Source organism: Pinus tabuliformis, chromosome 6 (genome assembly GCF_031772625.1).
Source record: "Pinus tabuliformis cultivar Carrire ecotype Pingquan chromosome 6, CPIR1, whole genome shotgun sequence".
Taxonomy (NCBI): Eukaryota; Viridiplantae; Streptophyta; class Pinopsida; order Pinales; family Pinaceae; genus Pinus; species Pinus tabuliformis.
Genome location: NC_142292.1, coordinates 75,117,256 through 75,133,731, shown reverse-complemented (window position 1 = coordinate 75,133,731; position 16,476 = coordinate 75,117,256). Strand labels below are relative to the sequence as shown.

At 38.3% G+C, this 16,476-nt stretch overlaps 2 protein-coding genes across 2 annotated transcripts in view; one reads left to right on the top strand and one right to left on the bottom strand.

The window, feature by feature from the left end:
• Positions 1-91: 91 nt before the first annotated feature.
• On the top strand, positions 92-1,494 carry LOC149257321 (protein kinase STUNTED-like). Its single transcript, XM_089369048.1, has 4 exons — positions 92-193; positions 395-544; positions 1,216-1,268; positions 1,401-1,494. Exons 1-4 carry the CDS (start codon positions 92-94, stop codon positions 1,492-1,494), a joined length of 399 nt encoding a protein of 132 aa, XP_089225174.1.
• A 1,240-nt stretch (positions 1,495-2,734) lies between these two features.
• LOC149257320 (FRIGIDA-like protein 4b) overlaps positions 2,735-16,476 on the bottom strand; it is a 29,613-nt gene continuing 15,871 nt past the window's right edge. Inside the window, exons 3-6 of the mRNA XM_089369007.1 lie at positions 4,358-4,802; positions 3,662-3,750; positions 3,502-3,597; positions 2,735-3,384 (exon numbers count right to left, since the gene is read on the bottom strand). Of these exons, the coding sequence (XP_089225133.1) occupies positions 2,806-3,384; positions 3,502-3,597; positions 3,662-3,750; positions 4,358-4,802 (1,209 nt within the window). The 3' untranslated portion in view covers positions 2,735-2,805. The remainder of the gene's footprint in view (positions 3,385-3,501; positions 3,598-3,661; positions 3,751-4,357; positions 4,803-16,476) is intronic.

Sequence of the window (16,476 nt, the reverse complement as noted above, 5' to 3'; positions counted from 1 at the left end):
ATTTATAATCAAGCCTTCATAAAACTAGCTGCTATCATATTTCAGGTATCTGGCTCCAGAATATTTCATGTATGGCAAGGTTAATGAGAAGATGGACGTGTATTCCTTTGGAGTAGTTCTTCTAGAGCTAATAACTGGAAGAAAACCAATCAATGACAAGAATCCTAAAGGCCAAGAAAGCTTAGTTATGTGGGTAGGGCTCTAGTGTCCTTGCTTGTTTTGTATTTGATAATTTTGGATTCTTTTGGTTTCTTTGTCTTGGTTCAGAATCTTAATCTCTTGTAAATTTCAAAATTTAGGCAAGGCTTCTTGTTTTGTATTTGGTAATTTTGGATTCTTTTGGTTTCTTTGTCTTGGTTCAAAATCTTAATCTCTTGTAAATTTCAAAATTTAGGCAAGGCCATTACTGGCAGCTGGCTCTGTAAAAGAACTTGCAGATCCACTTTTGGAAGATGCTTATGACATGAGGAAGATGAAGAGAATGGTCATTGGTGCAGCATGTTTTCTGAGACAGGCAGCTTATTTTCGACCTCGAATGAACAGAGTAATTACTCTTATTCTCATTAGTTTCATATATATGTTTCAGTTTCTGAACTTATGTCAAATTTAGTTGCTTGAAGACATTTCCTTTCCTGTGAGGAGTTAGTGCTAGAATTGTTTTTTCCCATAACGAAGAATGGCACATGAAATATCGAGTTGATATCCTTCTGACATAGAGTAAAGGGTGTTTAGACCTAGTGTTTAGGGTTGTAATCTAAACATTTGTTTAGTAGTTCAATTTGTAAAATCATCACCCTTAAAGAGGTTAGCCCTAAATGCTGATGGTGGATTATGGCAAAATATTCAAAGCCTCAATTGCCAATAATCTATTTTTCCATTAATGAAATATAATATTCTTTGAATATTAGCAAAAGAGATTACATCATATCTCAAACCAAAGCTTCAGTATGCAAATTACCCCTCCCTGAATAGGCAAGAAGAGCCAGCATATCTGCTTTCGCTCCAATATCAAGAGAGTATATAGCTTTCCTGAGAATCACTATCCTAGCTGAAATCTGGATTGCAAGATTTGAATTGAAAGCTTTGGTTTCCCCAAATAAAGTGGCTTACCTTTGCATTAAACTGAATTTGTGAAATTTCAAACAATGGATAAATGTTAATGTAAGAACGTGAACTTATTCTTCCTCATTGTTTGTCTGTAACTTATTATTGCAGACTTTGAAATTACTACGAGGAGAAGGAGATGACCTACCTTATTGGACCAAGAGGTAATTGACAATGTCCATGGAATTAGATGAATTGATTGAGGATGAATCTGGAGAAAACTCTGGGAGTTGTGACATCCAAACTCATCTATCACTTGCAATGCTTGGAGTTGATGATGATTTGGTATCAAACAGTAGTCCAGATCAAAGTGTAAATCTTGTACATGAGAGTAGAACATTGGAAGATTATTTCTATGGACATTATAGTCGTTCAACAAGCTTTGATTGATTTAAATCTACTTCTCTGAGCTTCATAATTTTTCTTACTCCTTGCTTCTGTAAAAGCTTAAATATTTTATACTTGGTGTATTACTGTGAGCCAATGCCACTACTTAGCTATGTTCAATTTCAATCACTCTCCATATTGGCTGAAGCTGTGTCTGAAGTTGAGTGGAGTCCATGTAAAGTCCCTTGCCAATTCCTTGTATAAATGTGAAAGCCATTAGTGGTCACTCGTTTTGGTGACCCACTGGTGCTCACTAGAGCTGAAAATTTTTCTTGTCCTTGCCTTTGGAGCAATTGTATGTATGTGGAAGGAAAAGCAATTATGATATCACTATTGATATGCCAAACCATTGTTATGTACTTTCTTAGGTCTGAAGATGTGTAACTTGTGGTTTAGCTTGGTACATTCTCTTGTATACCAGTTTACTTTGAATTTGTCAATATCATAAGCCCAATAACGATTTAAGTGTATGTCTGCATGGCAGAACTGCATTGCGGTTGAACTTTTTCTAAAATTAAGTTGTATTTAAAGATATATGGTGTCTAAAAAGCATAGAACTCCAAACATCAAATCTCTTTGCTCCTTGTAGGCTTGAACCAACATCTCTTCTAGAGAAATTCAACAATTCTAATTTAATAACCCTATCGGCCTCTCTTTGTACCTTTTGAGACAATTGCTAGTTCTAGATGGGACATATAACTCCAATGTGCTTTGTCCTCGTTACAGAGAACACAAAAATATTAATGCAGGGTATAACAACTATACCACTAGCACTACAAATCATTTCTGCTCAAAAAGGGGGATTTAAATCATGCAGCAGCTTAAGAGGACAATTAAATCATATTCAGCACAAGACCAGCCCTCGACATACAATGCAATTGAAAGTCTTGTGTTATGAGCTCCGAACAAGATCACAAATGATATATTATTCACCAAATTTTAATCTTCCACAAAGAGACAGATTGATCCTCTCTGATTTGTCAAACAAATAAAAAAATACCAAAATTATGCATAGAATTATCTTTGAACTGTAAACACTACAGTATATAGTAACCTGGGAAAGTGATGAAGCACTCAATACCATACAAAAATAAAATTCCTTAATAGAAGATTCCTTAATAGAAGAAAACACCACTGAAAATTGTGAAAAGCTGCCAAATGAACTTTGCCAATCTTTTAGATTTATAGAAATAAAGTCAAAAAACCTCTTCAAAGCTAAGTGCTTACTACTAGCCACATCCAATAGAAAAGGTTTTATGGGGCCTGATAAGATCAGAACTTGCTTGACCACGGTAAGATAAGCACCGTACCTACCTAATGTATAAAAGAAGACTGATAAGCTGGAGGAGGGGCAGGCAGTCTACTGCCAAAGTGATGGTTGTTGTAATTAGTAGAGGAATTGTAAGAATCGGAACCCAACAACGAAGGCCCCATGTTATCTGATGGATACATATATGGCCTTGGGAGCGAGACTGGAGTCCTATTTCCAACACCATAGCCTGCTCCATATAATCCTTGGTTTGATTTGTCATATGCATTTTGGCCCTGTAGGTTGTAGGATGTAACACCTGGAGCTGCACCAGAATATTGTACTCTATCCAAAGACCTATAAAAGCTTCTATCTGCACCATTGGAAGAAGCATAAAGAGTCGGAGTTCTTTCATCTGCACTTAACGGAGGCATATATACACCAGCATTTCCTCCATTAGCACAAGGACACTTAGGTTGAGACTTAACAGCACCTGCAGACCTTTTTCTGTCAGCCTTAGCTTTCTCTAGCTGAGCTACACGCTTTTGAAGAGGATCTGGTGAGAACTGCGATTCAAGTTTGTGCTCCTCAATGCACTTTATAACAGCTCTATAAGCAGAAAGCTCTTTTGTATTTACTTCATTCTGTAGCAGCAAATAAAAATATCGGTCAAAAAAGGAACTTCCGATATAACCAACAATACTAAACCAAAATGATCATCACATAACAAGACATTTTGTATAACAGTAATACAATCGTACTTGTGCAACAGTAGAGTTATTCCCGCTTTTTAAACTTGCCTGAGAAGCTTTCTTAGCATCTTTCAGATATTCCTTCAACAAAGGAACAAGTGCAAACTTCTCTGTCAGCCCAAATGCATGAGCAAAGTTGACTGCCTCAATTTGTTTTCAACAAAGGGACAGGTGCAAACTTCTCTGTCAGCCCAAATGCATGAGCAAAGTTGACTGCCTCAATTTGCTTTCCACTATTGACCAGGGTTTCTACAACATCTGCATGAAATTGTCACAAAATTTTCAGTTAATCTGAATATGTCACAAACATTTGAAATACCAAAAGACAGTTTATTGTGAAAGAAAAAACAATACAGACAACTTCAACGGATTTGTCAATAAAGATAATAGCTATGCCAGCTTGAGACCATTTCGTAAGTAAATAGTTCCCCACTCATGAAAGGCCTTATGACACTTTACCATAGTTGATCATCTTCAGGTGCCTTTATTAATATCAACAAAATAACTTACATACAACTTTCTACCTCATAAAAAGATGTCTACCTAGTAGAGGCCACTCAGTATCTGCCTTGCATATGAAATGTTGAGATCTAAAGAAAAGACTACCAACCCCGTCAACTTAGAAACCCGTTCACTGGACTAAACAAAAAACGTTGGGAAGGTTTACTACAGCCAGGATTACCAAAATTTATCTTCAACTCAATCAGCCACAACCAAGTATACTGATAAAATTCACCAGTCCCTCAAAAAAACCAAGCTAGCCATGAATGCCAGAAAAACAACAAAAAGCCTATCTACCAAAATGGATGGAAATTTTGCCAGCCTAGCCACTGAGGCTAACATTACAGAACACCAGCCAACCAACCTGGCATTTTTGATTCAAGTCCAAGGGAACAACAGAGTTCAGGTGTCTGCCTGCACCATGCAAATGCAAGAACAAGCTTGCATAAGTCATCTTTATCAAACTCTGACGCAATTCCAAAAGTAGCTAGAAGTTGCAAGAAGGCCTGGGCCTCCAACGAATTGCCATTGGCAACATCTCCTTCAAGGTTTATCTTCGACTTCCATTCATGTGCAATACTTTTGGCTTGCTCCTTTATATTTAAGGGCAGAACTGGATGTTCAACACCCAAAATAGGATCTGCCAAAACAGGTACAAGAGATTCCAGTAATAATGTACAGGCCCGGCGTAGAGCCGGGAGCCCAGACTCTTTCTTGTCACTTGACTTTTGTTCAAGAGAATAAAACCCCTCCAAGGACTCCAACACTAACCGTGGTGGGTCAGTTGCAGAGTTTAATGCAGAGGGAACCTAATTGCAAAGCCCTATTTCCAATTGCAAAAGTCATTAAGAATGGGAAGAAAGGATTTAGGGATTATAATATCTGAAAATTTCTATTTTTAAAGTATTATAAAATGAGTTTAGATATTTATATAACAATAATAAGTGGAAATCAGAAAAAGAAAAAGAAAAGAAAAGAAATTGATTGGAGATAAACTTTTTATAATTTTGTAAATGTTATTGAGTTCCAATGCTCAAACAAAATATTTATAAAAGGTAATTCACTGGTCTGTGGATGAAGCAAGCATTTGGAGGCTAATTCGTGAACTCTGACAATAAAAGAGGTGAAATTAGAATGAGTAATGATAAGACAGACATCCTTGTATAGAAATTGCAATGAGGTTCTTCTTAAAGGTGACTTAATTGTATCACATTGATTTTGACATGACAACATCAGCAAAATGATATAAAAGTCGTTGCAACTAGTACATCTGTGTTTGGTGCATTAATCACTATATGAGATTGAAGGAATCTGGCGCATTCTCGATCAGAACTATTGCTTGATTGACAACAACATGAGTCTTGTGTTGTACAACAATTGTATAATTGGTGCATTAATCACTGTATGAGATTGAAGGAATCTGGTCGCATTCTCAATCAGAACTATTGACAACAACATGGGCCTTGTGTTGTACAACAATTGTATAATTTGATTGTGAAGGATTTAAGGAGAAGTAATGTTGTTTTTTCTGATCCTAGCAAGGATTAGCAAATATACTATTTATTGGTCCCTATGGTATACATTGTTTGGACCTTGTTTTCTCCCTTAATTGTAAGTGCATAAAAATATTAGATTCATAGGACATGGTACCATTAATCATGTGATCCAATGATCTTGGACGTTTTTTATTGAATTCTTCAAAACTTATTTCCATTTGATCTTCCAAAATGTGAAGATAGTTTTATTGGTTGGAACAATGCTACAACTTACAAGTTATAATAACAGAGATTCTGTTCTGCATAATGCTTTCCACCTTGCAATCTTTTTGTGGATATGGTTAAGCAATATTCTCTTCGAGTAAAGAATAAATTATTGTGTGTAGAGTCATTGGGTTTACTATAGTAATGATCGTAACATTTTGTAGTCTTTTGTTTGTTGTTATGTGGTTTAGTGGTTGAGACAGTGCATTACCATGTTAATGACCCAAAGTCAAACTTAGAGATCAGAGCCCTCAATTATAAGTTGGTTGAATTTTATGAGATTTATATGCAATATTAATTCAATAATTAAAAAAAAAACCCTAAATAAACTTCAATTTATACATCTTTAGAATCTCATTTATGCTACATATCTGCATCTTATGTACATTTTCCCATTCCCATGTCGGAATTGTTTCTCAATTTATGCCTTACGGCGTTTCCTTTGCAACATTTGGTGCAAATGCTAGTTTATTGGATGGACGATTTGAAAAGTTTTCCACGACAGCTGGAAACATTGTTGAAGGTTTTCCACAAGGAGGGGAGGGGAGTCATAGTGGGAGAGTAGCCTACATAATCATATTTGCTTTTCCACAAACGAAATGATTGGAGATACCAAAAAACGATTACAATGATTGGAACGTTTGTATAATGATGTTTGGTTTTATATATATATATATATATATTAAGTTTAATTTAGAAATTAAAATTTAGTAATATAATTTGAAGAATTTTTGTTATTTAAAATATATTTTTAAATGCATAAATAGATTTAGTATTTTGAAAAATATTTAGGGTACTCAAATTATACAGATTAAATAATTTAAATTCAAGTTTTTAAAAATTTCTGTCAAATTTTGATTAAAATTAATCAGAAAAATAGTCATGGAAAAAGTATTTTGCTTATAAATTAAACTGAATTTTTATTAGTTGTTTGTGAAAAAAATGATAATGATTAAAATGTTTACATAATAATATCTGGTTTTCTACTATTTAAATGATTTAAGATAGAAAAAAATTGATTATAATTAAACATGTATTTATTAATTGTTCATGAGAAAGATTACAAAGATTGGAACATTTACATAATGATATTTGGGTTTTTTGCACAATTGCAAATGATTTAAGATGACAAAAGAAATTATAATGATATATGTATTTATGGATCTAGGTTGGTTATATAATACTATATAATATCTATATTTTTATTTGTGTCTCTTTGTTATTCCTTCTCTTTATCTCACTCCCCAAACATACACACACTCTCTCTCCCTCTCTTCCCCTTCTCTCCCTCTCTATCTATATCCTTCTCTCTATTCCCTCCCACTCTTCTCTCTCCCTCACTCTCTCTCCATGACTCCCTTGTCACCCCCTCTCTCTCTCCACCTTTCTCCCGCTATGTTTTTCTTGTTCCCTCCCTCTCCTACCCTCTCCAATTCCATCTCTCTCTCCTCATCTCTATCTTCCTTCTTCTCTATCCCTTATCTCCCATCTCCCTCTATCTCCCCCCCAAAATCACTCTCCCTCTCTCTCTCTCTCTCCCATCCAACTCTATCACTATCTCCCCCCCCTCCCTGTCCTTCTCCATCTCTCTCCCTTCCCCTTCTCTCCCTATCTCTATCCTCTCCTTTTCTTTCTCTTCCCTCCTCTCCTCTCTCCCTCACTCTCTCTCCATCTTTCCCTTCTCACTCCTCTCTCTCTCCACCTCTATCTCTCTATGTATTTGTTCTTTCCTCTCTCCCTCCCTCTCTCTCACCCCTCTCTCTTCCTTCCTTTCGCTCCCTCTCCCCCACCTCTCTCTCTCTCCCCCCATCACTCTCTCTTTCTCTCTCTCTATCCTCCAACTTTTTCACTGTCTTGCTCCCTCTCTCCACCCACTCCCCAACTCTCTTAAATTTGATCACATTGTATTGTGTTTAAGAAATTATCTAAATTAAAAAAACTTAATTGGTTGTAAAATTTTAAACCTATATTTTAGATCAATCATGTCAAAGAAAATAAAATAATGAAAAACTTTAAAAAATAATGTACTATATTTAATCTATTATAATTAGTCAATTTGCTTGCTCTCATCCCTTGGATCCTTAGCTATGATGGATCAATGTTTGTTCTTTATATATATATATATATATATACAAAGAACCGACATAGATCCATCTTAGCTTAATTTTATTAAAACCTTATTTTAATTTCTATGGGAATATTTTTAGTAGTCGCGAGGCATGCAGATCCCAAGGTACTGACTATTTCTAGATCATCTTTCTAGATAATGAGCTGAAGTCGATAGAAAGCGATCCGTCACAAGCAAGCCCACAACACGAAATCATAGATCAAGTTGAAGAAATTTAGTTGCAAGGACTGACTTAGGGGTGGTCAAGATGGATGACAGATATTTTGCAGATGAATAGCTTATTGGCAGTGACTTCTTAAACACATAACGACACAACAGATGGTTTGGTGACAATTGACCCAAAGTTAATATCTTTCTCTAAATATGCATTTATAAACAAAGGCAAACAAGTGTTTTAGACCTACCTTGGGTCCAACGTAAGTTTGTGGAAGCCTCGCTCCTTCGATCCAAATGAACTCCCTTGTCGCGAATCTGCAAACACAAACAAACAAACAAATTAAATAACACCTGAATAGCCAATATCATAAAACATATTTAACATGAAAGTCAAGGAATTCATGAAACAAATGACATGAGACAATTTGTTGAGAAAAATGAATTTGATTGTATTAATTCTAATCAAAGAAGAACTTTACAACCTGTGCCTTGACGTTGTACAAGCTCCTCCCAGGGTCCAGCAAGAAGTCTCCTCTACTTTGACAAGTTTCACTCTCTTCCCAATGAAGCCAAAAAGGTATGTCATCTCTCCTCTCAAGCTCAACTAGGAAGTCTTAATTTCACCAGCATTTACCCTAAAAAATGTTCAGCTTCCAACCTCCTCAACAACCAGCCCAATGCCTGAATTTATAGTGCAATGGAGGGAAGTTACTAGGTCCTCCTTCAAAGGGATAGCTCCTCTCATCAAGGGATTAGCTCCTTCTCTTTTGGGATGCATGAACCACCTAAGAGCGGCCAATCCACGTCAAAATTCCTTCTAGAATAAACTTGCGCCTTTTTGACTTTCACAGGGGTCTGCACCCACGCCTTTAGGGACAGAGCGGGCAGGTCCGTAGTTTTTGTAAACAAGAGGTGCGGGACCGCAGGCAATAGTGAGAGAAAGTGCGGAACCAGAGCTTTGTTGATTTTCAATGTCTTTCTCTCATTTTTAAAGCTTGACTTGAAGAGTTGGGGTTTGAGACTTGCTTAGGAGGACAGTACAAGTGGTGATAGACCCATACTGACTGCAAATAATCATGGTGATGATATTTTTGTGTAACAGATTGCCCCCTAAAGTGCGAAGTCTGTAGTAGATGAGGATTTCATTTATCATTTAGGAAGAGTGAAGTACTTTATCATTTTGAGGATCATCTTGTGGACAGCCCGGTCGGAACCTGTAAAAACATTCAATGCAAGATATATATATGAGATCATATCATCGCTGAGGTAGGCATTCCCATACCCAGATCAAAACTGACTTAGAAAACTAACTACTGCTCTGATACAGGAATGATCTTGTAAGACATCACAAGTATAGACTCATGTGGACACAGTATGGACGCAGCCATCTGTTTATGAATAGTCCATTATATAATGAATACAAAATTCCTCGCAGCCTGGATTGTGGAAACTAGATCCAGGGTCTTCATTTCTACTTCCCGAAACAGTACAATTCTATCCATGCGAATTAATGTGTTGAAGTCAAACATGGTAGAAACCACTTGATTACCAGTCAATGATGTAAACTGTTAACAAGTGTGAGAGAAACCACCAGTGATGCCAATGGCTCTCAAAGTACCCAGTACAATCCATGAGATGTGAATAAATGTGTTGGTGTCTAACATGTCACGGAATCCTTTGATCGAAGATCAATGATGCAACCTGTCGTCAAAGGCGAGAAACCTGCTATTGAGGCATGCAGATCCCAAGGTACTGACGATTTCTAGATCATCTTTCTAGATAATGAGCTGAAGTTGATAGAAAGTGATCCGTTGTAAGCAAGCCCACAACACGAAATCATAGATCAAGTTGAAGAAATTTAATTGCAAGAACTGACTCAGGGGTGGTCAAGATGGATAACAGATATTTTGCAGATGAATGGCTTATTGGCAGTGACCTCTTGAACACATAACGACACAATAGATGGTTTGGTGACAATTGACCCAAAGTTAATACCCAGACACCGGCTGAAGACTTTCAATGTGGTTTGATCAACTATTAGGCAAATGATTTCCCAACCCAGGTGAATAAAAGTGTCGTGTTCAAGAGTGGTTACAAAGTATGACAAACAGGCTCATTTTCTCTCTTTTTCCCCACCATTTCTGGCAAGTACCTCTTTATTTTTGACAAGCTTGAGGAGGATAACATTTGCTTGATTATAAGCTCATCCTTCGGATGAGTCCAACTTAGTTTAAATTCGAACCCTAAGAAGGAGTGGTTCGTTCCTGTTTGTAATTGAACAGGTCCTTTACTGTTAAATTTTAACGAGTCCAGTATAGGAGAAACTCGGAGTTTTTCAATTTTAGAGAGTCTGAAAAAACTTAAGAAGACTCCAGGGTTGACCTTTTTCGTAAATTTGTGTCTCCCAAGCCCGAAAAAGTATAAAATAATACTTGAGAGAACCGATTGATCTTTACGACCAAGGAGTACTTTTCGTAATTAGTGCCCCTGATCCGAAAAAGTAAAAAAGCGATCAACGACACATCGTTTTATAACCAATATCGAATTTGAAATGACAAAAATCCAGCAATCTTTTCATGTTTTTACGGTCAGAAAAGAGCTGTAAGTGGACCGTCTTTTAGTTCCGTTTTAACGAGTTTAAAAGAAAAACTCGGCGATCTTTTCATGTTTTAGGAGTCAGAAAAGAGTTTAAAGGTGACTCTAAATGTTTTTTCGTCGAAAATGATAGATTTCGGTTGAATAATCCGTTCTCCTGAACAAAAATGCAAACATTAATCATACATGTTTGAAATGGATAAAAATGCTGCAAAAATACCTTTCCAAAGTGAAACATAAACAAATCTGCAATTTATTTACTCAAAAAACTTATAAAAAGGGCTTTTGTCAATTCATTTTTACCGTTTGAGTTTTGGGTGAGAAAATAGTGCTTTTGTTCAGAAAACTTCCCGTGAAGATTGCGGAAAATACAACCGTCGAAATCGAACGCCGTCTTCTCCAGGTTATCCACATCATCCTACTCTTCATTTTTAACCGTTTCATTTTTTGTTTTAGGTTTTTATTTCATTTTTTGGAGGGTTTTTAGGCTTAAAACCTGCGCACGGGGGCCCGCAGGTGTAACACTGGCAACCCGCGGACCCTTACTTTTTCTCAATGGGGAAAAAGTCAGGGGTTTGCACCTTCCATGTAGGCAAGGTGCAGACCCACGCACTGTGTCTAACCCAGAGGGTGCGGTCCCAGCAGCAAGGGTTTTGAACCCAAAAATTCTAAAATTTGACCCAAACAAATTAATTTCTAACATTCTAATCTATCTTTTTATTGGATGCAGAGAGTACATCATGCTAGATTGGCATGAACGAGAGCGTGAGGACGTGGATCTAGCCGCGTTGAATCACCAACCTTCGATCGATGCATTGAGGGCCTGCGGCTTGTACAAATTCTGGGCCATGCCTGGCATGAGGGCCCAGGTGGATTTCTTACAATGGCTGGTTGACAGATGGAGCATACAGGACCAGTGCTTCTTCATTGGTGGCCACCAGCTCGAAATCGAGCCGGCAGATATATATTTCTTGACCGGTTTGCCTAAGAGAGGCGAAGACTTGACTCTATTCGGGACTAGGCCAAGTGGCCAGTTTGTCGATAGCCTCCGGCTAGAGTTCTGCAACAGCCAGGCTAGAGACAAAGGGATAGACATAAAAACCATATCCTTTCCTGAACTCATGGTGATCACATTTACTGTCACTAGACTTTGCGGGAGTGTCGCGTTACATATTGCCACCGGATCCCAGATGCGGATAGCAGTTGACTGCTTTCGAGGCACCATCTTCAACTGGTGCGATGCTGTGTTGGCCAATGTAAAAGGCCAACTGACGAGAGCCAAAAACGGACAACTAAAGACCTTTGGTTATGGGGCTTTGGTTGTGAGCTTTGGTCTGGAGAGGGTTCCCATGTTGATCCCGCAGCACCTTACTATTGGAGCTGGGCTTCCTCGAGAGCCCAAACTGATGCGATGGGTCGCAATTATGGCCAGTCATCCAGACGAGGGGATAGAGGTTGTTCGATTCAAACGTGAGTATTTCCAATGGTTGGAAAACCAGGTTTTTTCTATTCAGGACTTCCCTTACGGTGGGGTAGATTTTCGTGGTGACCCAGACATGGCTCTTCCACTAGGAGAGCAATGGGATGACTCAGGTAAAATTATTTTCAACATTTTTCCTATTTTAAAATTTTTTATTATTTTTTCCATCGTCCCAAAACTGATAGTAAAAGTTTCAAATGCAGATGTGGGTCCACAGCAACCAGCCACTCTCCGGCCTTACGAGAGGAAACAACTAGTTGCAGCCGTGCCAGCCCCACAGGACGAATCAACAGAGGTTTTGGCCGAGTTGGAGAGTCATCTAAAGCACTTGATAGGAGATATTCCGGAGACCACCATAGATGACATTCCTCGTCGACTTCAACGCTATGTGATTGGGGTCCCAGGACCTTTTAGGAGGTTCCTTTGTAAGGTGGCTCGTGCAGTGGTTTCTTATCGAGATCATCACCAGTGATAGGATGATCCCCTATTGTGGGCACATATGACATTTTTGCTTTTTGTACTTATCATTTTTGCCGATCATAAGGTGTTTTTCAACCTATGATCGAGGACGATGTATTTTTTGACACACTCCTATATATATATCACTATTACTGGCTTATCTTGTAAATCACGTTATGGAATGGTTTTAGATTTACATGTATGATTATTGCAAATGTATACTTAACATTCGAGAAGCAATTGCATCTGCTAATGTATTTAAAGATCTTGGAATATGCTGATACTCAATATAATTAAATGCACGTTCCAAGAGACGCACTCTCAAAAATAATCTCAATAACACTGGATTTCTAATGGCATACACTCTATTAAGCTGTAATACAACGAGTTCAGAATCTAACCTCACTATCAAACTCCGAATCCCAAATGAAATAGATTCAGATAATAACTCAATCACTGCACTATACTCGGCAATGTTGTTCATTGTTTGACCGAGGCTTACCCCATGCATAGATACCAACTCGTCAGAGGGCGAATAGATAACCCAAGCTGTGGAAGAAATGTTCCGTGTATTACGACAAGCACCATCAGCGAAACCAATATATGTTTGGAGAGGCATCGACATCTGCAATATCAAGAGTAAAACCAAGATAAGCAGGAATAATGACGAAAAATACTCTCTAAGCTAAGCACACTTTTCAAACTAAAACACACCAGCTAGAAAGAAAAACTATCCTAACTAAAAATCTCCATACCCCTTCTTTAAGCATAATACCTCTTCAGGTAAAGACCATTTCTGGGTTTACCCAAAGAGTCCCCATCAAAGTCTACCAATTCATAGGCGCCTTTTGCTAGCTTTCGCTTGACAACATAGGGACCATGCCACATAGGAACGAATTTTCCAGCGCCTAATTTATCCTTAGCTTGATCATAAACTAAGACTAGATCTCCTTCCGAAAAATTTCGATGGGTCACATTTCGATCATACTGAGCTTTCATACGTTTTGTGTGAGTCTCGATCGCCAATGCAGCATCACGTCGATTCTCATCTAATTTAGCCAAGTATAACAAACGTTTTTCCTCTTCGAAAGTGGCTGGAAGTAACTCGATGGCCATTTGCAATGACGGGATTTCGCATTCAATGGGTAACATAGCTTCCAGACCATAAACTAGTTGGAAAGGAGTGAACCCTGTTGATGTTTTTACTGAGGTACGATACGCCCAAAGCGCTAAAAATAGCATGTTATGCCAATTCGACCGATGAATCCCAATGATTCGTCGGATCATGATGACTAAAACTTTGTTGATGGATTCAACGAGACCATTAGCTTGTGGATAATAAGGAGTTGAACTATCATGATGCAAACCAAGTTGGCCTGTAAGTTCGGTCATCATAACATTTCGAAAATGACGCCCATGATCAGTGATAATCACTTGTGGGACACCAAACCTAGCAATTATATGATTGAACACGAAAATTGCATCTGTCTTGCCGTCTGCCTCAAATGTAGGCATCGCCTTGGCCCACTTGGTAAAATAATCTACCGCAAGGATGATATACGCATGCCCCCCGGCCGAGTGAGGGTTACATGTAATAAAATCGATACCCATTTGGCAAAAGGACCAATGGCAATTATAGGGTGGAGAGGAGCAGGTGGAGCGCGCATCTTTCGATAAAAAATTTGGCAGTTGTGGCATTTTCAGACCACGATAATACAATCTTTAAACAAAGACAGCCAGAAGTAGCCAGCGCGCAATATCTTTTGGGCTGTGGCATACCCAGACATATTACTGCCACACACTCCAGAGTGACAGTCATTTAGAACCCTTTCAGCTTCCTCGTGAGTTAAGCAACGTCGAAAAACAGAGTCTGCCCCACGGCGATAAAGAGTATCTCCAATAATCCTGAATTGTTGGGACTGGAATCGTATTTTCCGACGTTCTGACCTTGAAATTTCTGGCCGAAAGGATTGGGTCTGGAGATAAACGATGATATCCCCATGCCATGGATCTAAAGTGCTTATTAGAAACAAGGATTCATCCGCAATGGGCTCCTCTGCCACAGTTTCCGTGTCAGCACACGGGAAGTCACACATTAACTCCGCAAAAACTAAAGATTTCTTAGACTTAGATTTTTCAAATTCCAAGTCGAACTCCTGTAGGATAACAATCCATTTAGAGTACTTGCCCCCTAGCAATTGCTTGGTCAAAATGTAGATCATAGGGTTGCAATCAGAAATTACTGTAGTTTTACGTAGTAAAATGTAGTGACGAAAACGTTGGAAAACTTGAACAGCTGTCAATTCCAATTTCTCCACATGTGAGTATTTTAGCTCAGTTGGATTTAAAGTTCGACTAAGGTAATATATCACATGTTCAGTACCGAATTCATCTTCCTGAACTAAGACCATTCCAATGGTGGAATGAGAGGCGGCGAGATACAAGAAGTAATCCTGGTTGTAGTTGGGAGGATTCAATAACGGTGCATGGGTCAACGCGTGTTTTAGTGCATCAAAATATTTCTGAGCTATCTCATCCCAATAGAATGAAGTATTCTGTTTCAACAACCGGGTAAAACCCTTTGTAACCTCAGCGTAGTTAGGAATGAATCGTTGTAAAAAGTTTGCTTTCCCTTGCAAACTTTGGAGTTGGCGAAGACTCGAAGGAGGAGGCAATTTGACAATAGCTTTGACCTTTGAGGGATTGACGCGAATGCCGACTTTCGAAACTACAAACCCCAGCAATCAACCCGTTTCTATACAGAAAACACACTTGTGTGGATTCAACCGAATCCGATAATGCCTACACCTCATAAAAATTGCTCGTAAATGGATGAGATGATTAGCTCGATGTAATGAATGAGCAGGAAAATCATCGAGATAGGGTTGCACAATGTGCATGATGTCATGAAACGCATAAGACATGGCCCTTTGAAAAGTTGCTCCAGCATTCTTGAGCCCAAACGGTAATTTGCAATAAGAAAATGTCCCCCATGGACAAATGAAAGCCATTTTTTGTTGATCGGCAGGTAGAATATTGATTTAATTGTATCCGGAAAAACCATCCATGAAGGAGAATATTTCGCTGCCGGCACAATCATCAATGATTTGATCGATATAGGGAGTTGGGTAATTGTCCTTTGGACAGGCTCGATTAATGTCACTATAATCGATACATATTCTTATTGTCCCTTGCTTTTTATTAACCGGAACAATATTCGATACCCAATCCGTTAACGGGATCGGATAAATGAAACCTGCTTTGAGTAATTTTCAACTTTTGCTTTGATAGCAGCAGCTTTTCTTGGGTGAATCTGACGCAAACGTTGCAGGATGGTTTTAGCGTCCGGGTAAGTCTTTATTTCATGAACAACAATTGCGGGATCAATTACTGGCATTTCCTCATAGGACCAGGCAAACACATCGCGGAATTCCTGAAATAGGGCCTTATATATTTGAATTTCGTCTTCTGTACACGAGGCACCTATATGAATGTTCTCAACAATTCCAGGCTTAACCGAAATGTCAATAGGAATAGTTCGAGAGATGTTTCCCAAATTTAACTTTGAATCAGGATTTTTCATTGGATTCTGAGGTTCCTTGACATATTCAGTCGTAAAAATCGATGAAAAATCATTTTCAAAATGATCATTCTCGGGTAAAAACGAAGATCTGTGATGGAGATCTTCCCATGGTAAATCATCTGCACATAGGATTTCACGAATTTTCTCATCAGATTGAACAAGTTTAGAAAACGTGATTGAATCCGAGCTTGATGTGAAAAGTGATTCCTCACGGACCACATTCATTAAGTCAATCTCAGTTGAAGATGGGTCGGTAAACGATTGCACGGCCTCATACGCAATTTCAGATGGACTCAAAGGCATGACATCACCAAATGAGTCT

Bases quoted from the DNA above. Each gene is read 5' to 3' on its own strand.
- LOC149257321 (XM_089369048.1), top strand. From the start codon at position 92: ATGGACGTGTATTCCTTTGGAGTAGTTCTTCTAGAGCTAATAACTGGA. The intron at 545-1,215 runs GTAATTACTCTT...TTATTATTGCAG, and splicing joins TTCGACCTCGAATGAACAGA to ACTTTGAAATTACTACGAGG. The intron at 1,269-1,400 runs GTAATTGACAAT...GGTATCAAACAG, and splicing joins CTACCTTATTGGACCAAGAG to TAGTCCAGATCAAAGTGTAA.